The 14,558-nt window shown below is 41.5% G+C and overlaps 1 protein-coding gene across 1 annotated transcript in view; it reads right to left on the reverse strand.

Moving 5' to 3' along the window:
- The window catches only part of LOC134400828 (hippocampus abundant transcript-like protein 1), a 38,985-nt gene extending 24,940 nt beyond the window's left edge, over positions 1-14,045 (reverse strand). The window contains exons 1-3 of the mRNA XM_063129436.1: positions 13,677-14,045; positions 5,337-5,429; positions 2,696-2,758 (exon numbers count right to left, since the gene is read on the reverse strand). Coding sequence (XP_062985506.1) covers positions 2,696-2,758; positions 5,337-5,429; positions 13,677-13,889 — 369 coding nt within the window. The 5' untranslated portion in view covers positions 13,890-14,045. The remainder of the gene's footprint in view (positions 1-2,695; positions 2,759-5,336; positions 5,430-13,676) is intronic.
- Between the last annotated feature and the right edge of the window lie 513 nt (positions 14,046-14,558).

Consider the following 14,558-nt stretch of genomic DNA (forward strand, 5'->3'; position numbering starts at 1 on the left):
TCCACTAGCCGTATATCCCACTTTTAAGTGTGGGGAGGGCAGGAGAAATGCTGCTGAGCGTATAATGTCAAAGGAAGCTGCATTATGTCTTCTTTAGAATGGTTGGATCGAGGCCTGTTCTTCTGCGAATGGAAGGGCTAGAGATCCAGCAGAGGCTCTGGGTAGAAAAAGGGGAAGGTGGCACTTTCACCAATTCTCTGTAGTCCCCAGTATCATCTCTCATGCTGTTCCCAAAGCATCTCTCAAGCTTCCAGAGCAGACTTTGGAGAACATATCAGAATGCAGGGGGAATCAATGAAAATTACCTCTCCTGCTTCTTCTAGTGGGCGTGTACCATGATCGGAACTCTGTTCACAGGAAGTCTGGATCCAACTCATTCTTGATTAATTTCCTTACCTTCCAACAGCCAGAACTTTTATCAAAGCATTCCATCACATCTGAACATTCAAACTTTGGTTATCTTTGCACAGTTTATTCTGAACAGAAGAATTTGGATTTTCTCCATGCAAAATAGCAGTACACTTTATACAGACAGATAATATTGTACTGGATAATTACAATTCACACAAGAAGTATTTACCAACTTGCACTTCATCTAGAATTCTTCCACTAGGAAGATGTTGTCCACACTGAAAAACCTGCATCATCATCTTTCTTTAACTAGCATAGGGAGCCAACCATTTGACATATTAGCTGCCTAAATGCCAACATGTCAGTATCAGAGGCAGTAAGCCTATTTATATTAGTTGCTGGGAAACATGGGTAGGAGGGTGCTGTTGCACCCATGTCCTGCTTTCATAGCATAATAGAATAGTAGAGTTGGAAGGGGCCTATAAGGCCATCGAGTCCAACCCCCTGCTCAATGCAGGAATCCACCCTAAAGCTTTATGGGTCCCCGATCGACAGCTAGTTGGCCACTGTGTGAACAGTGCTGGACTAGACGGACCCTTGGTCTCATCTAGCATGGCTTTTATGTTCTTAAGAAAACACATATGCCCTCTCCATTCACAGACTACTTTCATTTGTCAGTGCTTTGGATTAATTTTTCTAAGAGTATTTTTGAAAAGCACCTGCAAGGCTTTCAACTTTTATTGTGCTCAATGATCCCCTTTATCGTACTCAAACCAAAACCTTCCTTTCAGACAGTTTCTGAAAGCTACAACTTTTTCCCCTTATAGCAGCCTTCCCCCAACATGGTGCCCGTCAGATATGTCGAGACATCATGGCCAACACATCTGGAGGGCAACAGGTTGGAGAAGGCTGTCTTATAGGATGGGTTTGCAGGACACATGCAGAAATCTGCGTTTGCAAAAAGGAGGGGAGAAATCAGACCATTATTATTATTATTATTATTTATTTATATAGCACCATCAATGTACATGGTGCTGTACAGAGTAAAACAGTAAATAGCAAGACCCTGCCGCATAGGCTTACAAGATCATATCATAGGCATGCAGGGAAGGGGAATTCAACTGGCATGAAAGAAACAATACCCACAATTGTATCTTTCTCCATAAATTCTGACACTTATTACCATACAAAGGTTCATTTTCTTGGCAATGTGTCAGGTACATTCCCAAAAGTTAAACTGCCATTTTCTGTAAGTTTTCTATGTAACCTCCATCAGATAAATCTGCAATTTCAATGCTCAACATACCTTCCATTTAACATCTCATACACATATTGGCTTGGATCCAGACTAGGCCCTTCCACAAATGGAAGGCTCTTTTCTGTTCAGGGAAGGGACTGTGATCCAGCAGCAGCAGGAGGAGGAGGAGCACCAGAGATTGTTTGCCAATTCCCCCCTTTCTCCTGCAGCCTCCAGCACCACGTACCAAAGAGTCCTGGAGGATCCTCCAAACCTCGGGAGCAGATTTTTAGAGGCCTCACGGGGAAGAGGACAATCACCCTATCCCCTGCTCACAGGATCTCTGGACCCAACCATTATTTGCATCATATCATCAAAATTAGATTCTCAAACGAATCTTCCTCTCCGGCTTTCACATTTTAATTCTTATCCTTCCTCAAAGTATGAAATGTTATTTTATGGAATAATCACAGTAACTGTATTTCTTGCTGTTGTTGTTTTTTAATTGTAAATATTTATGAAGGCCACACAGAGACTTAAGTACAGACTTAAGTAAACTAGATTGCAACAAGCTTGATGCATATTTGGTCCCTTTTGTTTAATATCAATTATTCAATCATACAATGTGCTCATAAGTAATATCAAAAATGTAGTTCATCTCAATCTATTTGATCCTTCATTAGTGATTTTTTTGGCCTCTGCTCCATAATCAAGTTAATTACCAGTTCAAACCAAACTGGTTCCAACATACTGTTTATTGACATTAGGTGTTTGCCTAGGCCTGAGTGCGATCTTAAAGCTGTGTTACCCACAAGTATTTATTACTGCAATGCTAAGCAATTTTGCTCAGAAGTAAGCTCCACCTAGCTCAATTGGACTTAAATACATGAAGGACTGAAGCCTTCCTAACATAAAACACCTGTGATTTCTTTAAATTCATAAACTTGAATTCTTTGTGACATAACCTGCTGTGGTGTTGTTCCTTTCATGAAAAATTTAACTCAGGGAACACTGCCAGTTCAGAATGTGCTATTCTGCCCATTAGGTTCCTGAACCATTAATACGTAAGAGAGGTGATATTTAGCAGACCCTTTAAAACATTCTTACCTTAACTCCTTGAATGAGGCCATTCATTAGAAATGTATGCTGTGGAAATGTTTCACGTAAGACCTAGAAAGAAACATTCATTATTCAAACTAACTTTCAATTAACGTAGATATATATATATAACAATAGCAAAAACTAAATACAAGGTTGGATCCAGGGCTCCTTCCATTTGCAGAAGGAACAGGGATGCAGCAGAGGCTTCCCACTGGAGGAAGGGGGTGGGGCAGCCATGTTCTCAGTTCCCTCTGCAGCCCCCAGTGTTACCCCCAGGCTGTTCCAGAGGGTCCCCCAAACCTCCAGAACGGCATGGGAGGTGGAACAAGGGGCTGAACAGGAATGAGAGAAAATTGCCACCCTGCCTCCTTTCTCCAATGCCAGCAGAACTCCACTGATGACTGAGCCATCCAGGATGCCATCACTTCTGTTATAGGACTCAGTATGGCTGTGTGCGTGTATACACGTACAAACACTCAAAGAGACCGAGACACAGAGACGTAGATCAGCCAAGCCTCATCTTAACTGAATATCCAAGGCAAAACAGCTGCATATAGTTTCAATATTTGCCCAAACTAGCTTTAATGATTTTAACAGCTGTGCAATTTTCACATAAAGGCTATTTCTCCATTCAATTAGGACACAAAGGGGCTGTTACTTAAATATATTCTTCCTGAATTTCTAAAAATGTGGCAGTAGTGATCTGATGAATAGAAAGTAGCAGGCTCTGAGAAAAAAACCTGAAGGTTGAGTGTATTAATATGATCTTGCAAGGGGGTTATGCATTTTTCAGTAGCAACCTAAGACCTGCCTGCGTGTTCATATATCCTTCAACAATTTAAATCTACTTATAATATCCAAAAGGACATTAGAAAGCTCTTCATGTGTGCAGAGTTCTTTGCGCCTCCCTCAGTGTTAATGCTGCACACATCATTCCTGTCCTTCAAATGTTACAATTTACCAGAAAACAAGAACTTAAGTGAAAGTGAACTAGAAAGTGAAACATTAAGAAATCTTTCTTCAGCGTGAAGCTACAAGTATACTTCCATTGTACTACATGTTCTATTATGTATCCAAAACATCTCCCACTCCACAATTTACTGTGAAAATTATGTTCATATGAGAATGCTTGAACAGAAGACCTGTAAGTTGGTTCAGAACTGTTCAGGCTTCCAACATTTAGCAGTACTACCAATAGCAAGAATCCAATAAGCAATATTAAAATCCAGGATATATAGATGATGTTTTCCCTATCAAAATGGAGGTACAACTGGTATTTGATGTTAAAATTGCCAAGTTCAGGGAAAGAAGAACAGATGTAACTCTACACCACACATCTGGAGAGCAGCATACAAGCCCTCTGTCCCTTTGGAGTATAACAAGATTACCAGTGGTAAATGCAGCAAAAATTTATATTGAGCTCTACTTTAAAGCCAACGCTTTCTTGGTTTTCATTTTGGAGGGTTAACCTAATCCTATGAAAAGTGCTGGGTCAAACACAGTACTAAGTAACATTGCCCAAAATACATATATCCTGGTTCCAAAGCACTTTTTCAAATCAGTGCAGACTAGTTCCAAGCTCTTTCATGGGTTTTAACTGACTTTGGCCAGTTTCTGTCATCATTGTGTTTCCTACTCTTACCTACTGTGTCAGTTTACTCTATTAATATCATGCATTTCTGCCAGTGCACTCAAGGTGGTTAACAATTTAAAATAATGGCTTACAATCTAATTAATACAATGCAAAAGGGAGTGAAGGAAAATCAGGCTGCAATTCTTACATAATGTTTACATCACGGGTATTGAACCTCAGACCTGTGGGCCCTCTGGGGTTCCCCCGATGGCCATGCCCCCTTGGCCTAGCCCAGGCCCCTTTCCCTAACCATTTGGTGGTTTCCCAGCTTTTGCAGCATTTCCCCCATTTCCAAAAGGCTGAAATGTATCTCCTAGGGCTAAGCTACTGGCAGTAAAACCTTCAGGCTAAAATATGATGGTACTATTGCCCCATCCCTTTTCCTTCAGTCCTGCCCACCACTGGAATGTGATCCCCAACAGTTTCTTAGGAAATTGAATTTGGACCTTGGGCTGAAAGAGGTTCAACAGTTCTGGTTCACTTAGTGACTAAGTGGTATAGCAGCTGGAGACAGTTCTGGAGCAGGGAGGAACCAAATGCAATTGGTCTCAGCCAAGGTGATGAAGAGGACCTCACTGACTTCTCCCTCTAACGCAGGTGTCATGACTGCAGAAGGAGATAGCACTGGGAGGGGATAAGCCAAATGACTGTTGGATTCAGCTACACCCATAGAGAGGACCCTGCTATTTTACCTCTACCTGCAATGTATTACTGTTTGTCCTAGACTTCAAGACAGGGGAAACTAGTTACATACTACTTTGTATATGAAATTTCACTGTATAGATCATTTCTTCAAGCATGTAGCAATGTGCACTATAAAGATCAGTCCTGTTTATGTAGACTTGGGGTCTTTTTAGCTTAATGCCACTAGTTAAAGAGATTCTCACTGACTGATACATCTCAGATTTCCAAAGCATTGCTGCAAATCAGCACAAACTAAAAAAAGCATATGAAATTCCGAAAGTAGTTAATATTGTCACCGCTGACTGAAAATCTCCAGGTTAGCAAACTTACTGTGAGCATGGGTGTTGTGAGCAGACCCCAAGCAAAGAATTCAAGGAAGATGACAATAACTGCATGGTACACGCTTGGTCGACCAATACCTTGCTGTTAAGAAAAGAACAATATTAATACAGTACAATTCATAGAAACTTGCTTCTGTAAACAATGTTTTGAATGGTAGAAGGCAAGGCAACATTCTGTTTACATTTAAACACACAGCCAGTGGGGGTTTTGTCAAATCAATCAGAGTTAAGCGCTCACATTAAGCAAGAATACTGCTGCAGGCTACATGCCAATTAGTGCAGCAATAGTACATCAATTCTTTCTATATTTCTCTCTCAACTTTTTTTATAATTAAGGCTCTCCTACAAAAAGTAATGTGAGGCACTAAATTTTCCAGAATTTCATTTTTCCACTTTATAAGTTTATTAATAAAATCCATACATACTAATGGCAAACACAATATTAAGCAAAGTTGGCAGTTTCAAAGATGTAACTAATGGTTTAATTTTGATTATCCTTGGCAAGTATGTGAGAGAATACATATGTGTCACAGACTGACATATAGGTCTCAGAGTGAAATGGAACTAATAAATAATAACAGTGAAACAAAAGGTTTCCAAAAAAACTTAGTGGAAGAGAGTTGAAATCTGCTGAAATATATGAGCGATTTTCAGCATATCATGCATATTTCTTTGGGCGACTAAATTAGGCTGCAGTCCTATGCATGCTTAGACTGAAAAATATCCTACAACTCTCAACATTCTCCTGCCACATGTCTGGCTGAGGAATGCTGGAAGTTGCAGGATATTTTTCTAACTACGGCCTTAGCTAGACCTAAGGTTTATCCCAGGATCATCCCTGTTCATGTAAATGACACACAGGATATCCCGGGAGCAGGCAGGGACGACCCCGGGATAAACCTTAGGTCTAGCTAAGGCCTAAACATCCATAGAATTGTGTCCTTAGTGTGGCAACAGTTTTCAGTTCCTTTGTCGTCCCCCCTAAACATAAATAACGTAAGAGAAATACGTACTGTCTTTAAAATTTTACATGTGTTCCAATAAAAATATTTTACATAATATAACATTTAAATCACATTGTTTTAATTTCCCCCTCAAATATTACAAGTCAAATATTTGTGGTGTACTGGGACACAAATTAACATAGGGCACCTTTTTTTAGCTTTGTTTTCTAAATACAAGTAAAACAAACATGCTGAATTGGATCTCTGTAGGGCAGTGGTTGTTAACTTGAAAAGCCAAAACATCTGGAGGGCCATAACTCCCATAAGCTCTGGCCAGCATAGCCAATGATGTGAAATGATGAAAGCTTTGGGCAAAATTACTGGAGAACCACCCTCTCCTGTAGGGCATCAAGACATTCTCTGATTCAAGATTTTACAAATGAATTACATAAATCCTCACAGACATTAAAACTCTAACATACCACCCAAACCCTAGGTTACTCAAATTGAACTAAAATAAAAGGAATAAACTGTTTCCTAAAGATAGTTCAGCAAATCCTCAGGGAAAATGTGAGGAATTCCCCAAGATCTTTGGGAAGAAATAGGGAAAAGTGTATATCAACATAAAGGGTTTACTTACTTCAGAGAACATAAAAAATTCCAACTAAGGGCAGGATCCAATTCTGCTCACCCATTCAATAATGCCATGTTTTTATAAACTGATAGATTAACATTTCTCAGGCCACAATCTTAAACACACTTACTAGAGTGAGTCACTCAGTGGAATTTACTTCCAAGAAGAACTTCCTAGACATATGCCTAGGACAGTGCTGTGAAGTAGCTGTTTGAAACATCGGATCAGTCACCGCAATAAATATACTGTTCAGCTTTCTGAGCAAGTTTCCTCCCTACCAAAGGGTGATATCCAACAATGTTGTGCTAGCGTAAGAGACTATGGACAATGCAAATAGAGTTGGCTAGTGCAATGGGATTCCCCAGAAAACCCATCAAGCCAGCTACCACTCCTGGCATTACTCTAGCGGTCCCTTATACTAGTGCACCATTATTTACATTAATGCTTGTGTTGCATTGAACACTGCCCAAAGTATACAGTTTATTAAACTAATGAGAGTTATTAATTTGAGAGCCAGAGTGGTGCAGTGGTTTAGTGTTGGCCTAGGACTGGATGGCTGTAGTCCAGTCATGAGCTCTAACCTACCTCACAGGGTAGTTGTAGGGATAAAATGGAAAGGGGGAGGGAAGAACTATGCATGACAACCTTAGCTACTTGAAGGAAAGGTGAGCTATAGGTGTAATAAAATAAAATTAACCCTATATTAACCATATGTTATTATGTAGATCTACTCTATAAAATACCAACTAAGCGCAGGATCTAATGCTGTCACAGCATGAATGACATTGAGCTAGCGTAAACGAACACTACTGCAACATCATTAGCATTTGCAAAAGGAAATTCTTATGTTCTTATGCCCTAGCACAGACTTACCATAGCACTGTGGCAACATTGGATACTGCCCTAAGAGCTGTTCTAATAATCAACTGTAGCTTTCCCCAACCTGGTGCCTCTAGATATGTTGGACTGCAACTCCCACCATTCCCAGCCAGTTTGGCATATGAAATTGAACAGCTTCTGGAATGCTTCCTTTCAGCCATTACTTTATTTTTCATGAATGATAAATTTATATGTTTCATGAATGATAAATTGATATGCCTTTATAATCATCTCCTGTTGACCACGTAGAATGCTACAGTCAGCAAAAGTGACAAAACGCTCAGCAGTGGAGTCACAGACCACTTATATGGTATTCACAGTATTTTCTTTTGACAAAATTAAATGCTTCAGCATATAAAGCTCATTAAAACTTGTACCAGTAAGAGCTTTCTTGGTATGTGTGCCAGTGGCAGACATTTTTATGTGCAATTATTCAATCTATTCAATTAACTAAGCTTTCAGTTTATTTAAGCTGGTACAGAAGCATTAGAATGGTGAAAGGAAAAGTTTTTTGTGTGTGTTTTTGCAAATTATGAGTTACTTCAAGGAGCAGGCAATGCAAAATCTAATAATCAATCTGTGTGCAATCTTAAATGTTCAATTTTTTAATACCCAACTCTATCCTCTGGGCTCAGAAAATCTACGACTATTTCACAAACTCATGTCTATCATAATCCCAAAGGGGCTCCAAATCTAAGTAATGGGGATGGATGGCTTGAAGAAATAATGCAGAGCAAAACAGTAAAATCTCATTCCTTTCTACTAGCACTTCCTTGTCAGTATTACTCTGCTTCTCCCAAAATAAACCTTTCAAAACATAGGTTAAATACAACGTTGTGCAAGCGGAAGTATGCTTTCTCCCTCTCCCCTGCTACATCCCGGCTGTCCAAAAATCTGCTCCAGAAGGTTTCCCATTGTTCCTCAGCATATTTTGAATACATGTGCAGAGCGCAAAGGAAAACCGTACTGCTGGTAAAAAGTAAAATACTTTTAAAAAATCTAAATAAAATACTAAAAAAATTCTCTCATTTAAAAAATAACAGTTACAATTGAATCTCATCATAAACATACTGAACCTACACATATCATCCTACAAAAATGAATTAGGGCACAATTCTATGCATGTTTAGACAGAAAAAAATAGTCCTACAACTCCCAGCATCCCCCAGCCTGCATTGTAGGAGTTGCAGGACTTTTTTTTTAACATCTAAACATGCATAGGATTATGACCTTAATGGCTCTTTCGCACTCAGACCCATTGAATTACCTAACCATCAAACATGGATATTCATTTCAGTTTTTCATCTCATAAAAACGGCTCTGTCCACCAACCCTTGCTTTTTGGAAGTTCTAGGCTTTTAGTTTCTATTTCTCTGACAAAAGTCATGTGCAAAGGTTTGTTGCCGTGTGCTTATGCAATGGTAGAGCTGGGCCAAACAAGGAAAAGGAATGAGTAAGAGAAAGACAATATAGCAAGATGGACGCAAATCAATCATTTAAAATACATATATCAGAAACATGGCTTTTTAAAAAAATTAATCAGATTTTTAAAAAGAAAATGTAAACTCAGTTGCACTACAATAATAAATAGGTTAACATTAAATCACCTGGATATAGGCATTTTAGCTGTACAATTAATCTCTAAATTAACAGAACATTAAAAGAAGTTGGAAAGAACCAATCTCATCATTCTTCAAATATGAATATTTGCACTTTACCGATCAAACATAGATGTTTCATTTTCATCAGATAAAAATAAACTGTTCCAGACTGCCCAGTAACTATAAAATCTCACTTTAACCTTTCAGTCATGGGCATTTATTTTTTATTACTTTATTTTTGTGGTGTTGAGGCTGGGCCAAGACAGTGAAGCAGAAAAGAGCAATGCTGGCATGAAAAAGAGATGGCAAAATTACCCAGTGTGAATCTTCCTGTATTCTATACTTCAGCTACGCAACAGTGTAAATAATACTCTGTTAACTTGTAAATTAACATGGTTTAGTGGCCCCATTTCCACCAGTATTTGGGAAATATATGAAAAGGTTTCAATGGGAAATTTGATTTAAAGAGAACTTTTCTCTTGCTGATTTAAATCATTGATGTAAATCTCCTTGATTTAAATCAATCTATCTTGGGGAATCACCCCTTTCCTATTCCACTGATGAAATTACTGCCATCTACGGAATAGCAATTCTGGATACAATCTATATACCTTTCTCAAATTCCATTCATTTTCCCTCTTCCTAATACTACAAATAAGATTAATGTGAAAGAAAAACACTTGCGTCTACAGCATTTCGCTATCCAAAAAGAATCCACCATGTAGTGGACCGGTTTGGGTGTCATGGTAACTCAGAGCTTTTTAAAGTCCAGGGTTGTTATGAGCGCAGAAGCAGCGGCTAAAAAAACCAGGGATGCTCCATTAACTCTGATTTCTAACCCTTTGCATGTCTCTCCCATGACAAGCCAGAGTTCTTGATTCACACATAATGCTAAACAACCCAGGGATGGAGTGTGTGCTAGCACTTGCACACTCACAGCAAGTTTTGACATTGCTGTGACAGCACACACAGTTGTTTTAACATTCAAAACCAGCTCACTATTTCACAGCTTGTGGTGGCAACAGTTAACAGCTGGTGGAGACAGTAGTAACAGCTTGCCTTTCTCCCATCTCTTCATTTAGCCTGCCACACTCTGCATCTTATTTAAGAGCTACTGTAAATATATACAAGAAATTATAAATTTGTAGAATTAGGTTTCACACGGATGTTTAACTGTCGTGAAGAGACGTTCCATTTGCTGCCTCTGAAGGTTATAAAACATAACAACTTGATGCAAATTGCAAGTGAAATTCCTGGTGTCAGCCATTTTTGACAAGTGGGATCAGCTCACAAAATGATCTAGAATAGGAACAAGCAACTTCAGAGAGTCTGGAAACCCATTTGCCTACACTGGCATACACCAATTTTGGTGTGACCACAAAAAAGCCATGATTTTGCTTGAAAACAAAGAGGGTGTGTGCTTGTTTAAAAGGAAAAGGGCCCTTCTGCCACCACACCTCAAAACGTTGGCATTGATAGGGCTGTGGGAGCTGTAAAAAAAGGCCGAGGAGAGTGTGCGCATACAGTGTGCAAGTCGTATGTTTCCCACCCTTGATCTAGAATATTTGTTTTAGTAGGGCAGCAGCAGAGACAACATATTATTTACCAATCTGCCTAATACATGGTGATCATTTGTATATTTTAGATGTTCTCTAGATCTTGTTTTATGACAAAGTAATTACTCACTATTTTCTCTCAAGTATTTCATTTTCTCTATGGCAGATTCTTTATTACACTGAAAGCAGTATCAAGAGTTGGCAATTTAACAAATATGATTTGGAACCAAATCGTTTCTGTGACAGCACTTGGGAAAATCCTATGCTCATAGTCATCTTTATGCTAATATCTAATATTTCCTCTTCAGAATTTGGCAAGGTAATAATATGTTATCAAAACTATTGATCTACAAATAGTATCACTGAAATGATGTTTCTAATTTAATTTAAAAACTAGGGAACACTATGTATCTACACTGCCTTGTATTCAACCATTAAGGTTCAAGCAACAATTCAGGTCAAGCAACAATTCATGAACAATTCATCCATGAGCTAAAGGAAACCTGTGATGAGCAGTTGCCAGTGAACTATGCTACGCTACACTACTTCTTCATTTCAATAAAACCACATTCAGAGCAGTACTACTCTAGTGTACTGTTCAATCTCATCAGCTCCATTCAGCATGGCCAATGGTCAGGAATGATGAGAGTTGTAGTCCAAAACAACAGGAGTGCACTAGGTTGGAGAAAGCGGCATTACTAGTAGGGTCTTGGGGTTACCAATACAAACACTACGCAAACACAGAAGCTACTGGAAAAATGCTTCTATATGGCAATCCAGCATGCTATGTAATATGGGCCTATCTCAATCCATAATCAGACAATAAATTTGTATGTATGGATCTGATCACAGTCACTTCCATGAACACCATTTGTTGAATTGGACATAGCTGTTATAGATTTTTAATGCCAGTTTTATAAGTGAAAAACTGCTTGTAATACTTGTTTGAGCTACTGAGTGATAGCTTGAAAGACAGACTCCTAGCAATCCCTGGGTTTCCTGTCCTTAAATCCAGCACTGCCAATGAGGGATGTGCAGCAGTAGTTTGAAATTGTTCCACGTCTTTGGGCTGAATCATATTGTGTCCAGGGGTGGACAACTTCTCCCTTCCAAATGTTTTTGACTGCAACTCCTTATCATCCCTCACCATTGGCTATTCAGGCTGGAGTTAGAGTTGTAGGCAAAAATATTTAGAGGGCCACAAGTTGCCCACCCCCGCAGTATACCAAACATAAACATCATGACACATTGCATGACCGGCTTCCACACAAATTATAAGAGTAGATTCCACATTGAACCGCCCAGAGAGCTTCGGATATTGGGCGGTATAAAAATGTAATAAAAAATTAAAAAATAAACGTTGTACAAGTGATGTTCAGATTAGTTCCAAAAGCCATTTTATTCAGGATTCACAAGCAAGTCAGGAGCTTAACTTCTACAATTCAAGGGAATTCCTGCCACTCTCAAAGAAAGTCAGCCTACGTCTCAGCTAGGGCTCAAACTTTAAAAATTAGTAGTATGCCTTTGGCTTCCAGCTTAAAATAAGTGAGATGCTGAAACCCGTGTTTCATAAAGTTCAGAGATGGGAGTTGGAGATTCTGAAATAAGAAGCCTCTCGCATGTGACTTGGAACATGAAATCTCCTTAAGACAAGGCACCTCAAAGGGGCCTTTGGAAATGCCACAAAGCCTAATAGTAAGAAGTGAAGACTGTGATCACAGATTTGGAAAAGAGAAGCAAGGAATAGCACACTGCTTGACTGCTACACAATAAAACACACAGGCAGACAATCGATTTCTAGTTTAACTTTCAAGATGAAGTTCCAGGATGTTTTCAGGTTAAGACTTCACAAGAATCATGCAGCATGCTCCAATGCATGGTTACTAATAAGCTCCATTAAATTCCCTAGAATTTGCTCCCTTATATATATATGTATGCATAAGATTCCATCCTTTAAAAAAACCTCTTCAATCTTAAGCGGTAAATACAGTAGTGAACCTCTTAGAGGAGATGGAAAGGTTGATAAGGCATTTGTAAACTCTGAAAGCCCTTCCTTAGGCATCTTGCTTTATATAGTGAGAATAAACACCAGGGCTCAAGGGTAAACTTCGTTTCCTGTGCAAGGCCAAGCCTTAAAACACATACAATCAATCATCATGAAGAAGGAAACAACATTGTGTTAGTCTGTTGGAAGGGCGGGGGGGGGGGAGAAGAGGACCCACAAAATCTTGTGGCACTTCAGTTTTTGTGGGCTTGAGTCCTACTTCCAGAGATGTATCCAACACACGAAACCTGATGCCCCAATAGGATCGGTCAGGCTTTGACGAGCCACAAGGCGCCAAGGAGGGCGCGCACCTCCATCACCGCCCAGGCCCCCAAATCCAGCCAGGCCCCCAAATCCAACCAGGCCCCATGGAGAGGTAGGAGAAGGCAGACCAAGCGCGGTGGCGATGTCAAGGAGGCTGGACCGAGGTACAACGCGCCCTCCGCGCAGAGCCCGGAGCGGGAAGAGCGCGCGCGCCCAGCCTCTGCACGGGAGGAGGCAAATCCCGGGGACCGGCCGCGAAGAAGCCCCGCGGGGCAACCGAGGGCGGGCAGGAGCCTCCCGACCCGCGGCGGCTGGAGGGATGGAGGGAAGGCGAGGAGAGCGGCCCCTTGCCCGGGCGGCCGCCGATGGCCCACCCCGGGGAGCCGAGCCCTCTCCGGGACACTCACCGAAGTGCCTCCGCCCGGCTTGAGGCCGATTCTCCTCACCAGCATGATTCGGCTGCCCCACTTTTTACCGCCACTCGCTGCCGCCGCTGCTGCCGCTGCTTCGCCGTCCACCACCGCCGCCACCGTCAAGGCCACCACCTCCGCTTCCCGGGCCGAGGCTGGAACAGCAGGAAGAGGCGGAGGAGGCGGCGGCGGCTCCGGCTCGGGGCTCATTTCGCTCCCATCTTGCCCGAGCGGAGGCGACGGAGGCGGCGAGGCAGGGGCTCCGGGCGGCCTCCCGCCGGCTCCTTCATCTGCTGCCACCGTCGCGAGGACCAGGCGACGCGCGAGGGAGAGCGCGGGGAAGGGGGAGGGAAGGAAGGAAGGAGGGCGGGCGAGAGAGAGAGGCTCTCAGCGCCGCAGCTGCTCTCGGAGGCGTCGCCGCTCCTCCTCGTTCCCCCAAAGCCCTCCCGGGACACGTGACTTCCAGAAGAGCAGCAACCTGCCCCCACCCAACGCCGCGACTTCCCACCGGAAACTGCGTCACACACGGAGGGGGAGGAGCTTCCGCAAAGGGGTGGGAGGGGCATTCAATTCCATGGGAGGGGGGCGGCCTGCCTGCCTGCCTGTACCCCTTATTGTTTTGGGTGCAAATCATTCTGGCGGGCCCAACATCTAAAAGAAATGGCTAAAAATAACAAGGGTTTTCTTGGTGTCATGCATCTATACTCACTTACCTGAGACTAAGGCCCATTGAATTCAATGGGGCTTACTTCTGAGTCGACATTTATGGGCTTGGGCTGTTAAATCTGCTCCCTAAGCACCGCGAGGGCGGGGAGTGTTTTCTTTACAGGTGTGTCGGGGGTGGGTGGGTGAGTTGATAATTGTAATATCCTTAAAAAT

Source organism: Elgaria multicarinata, chromosome 6 (genome assembly GCF_023053635.1).
Source record: "Elgaria multicarinata webbii isolate HBS135686 ecotype San Diego chromosome 6, rElgMul1.1.pri, whole genome shotgun sequence".
Classification (NCBI taxonomy): domain Eukaryota; kingdom Metazoa; phylum Chordata; class Lepidosauria; order Squamata; family Anguidae; genus Elgaria; species Elgaria multicarinata.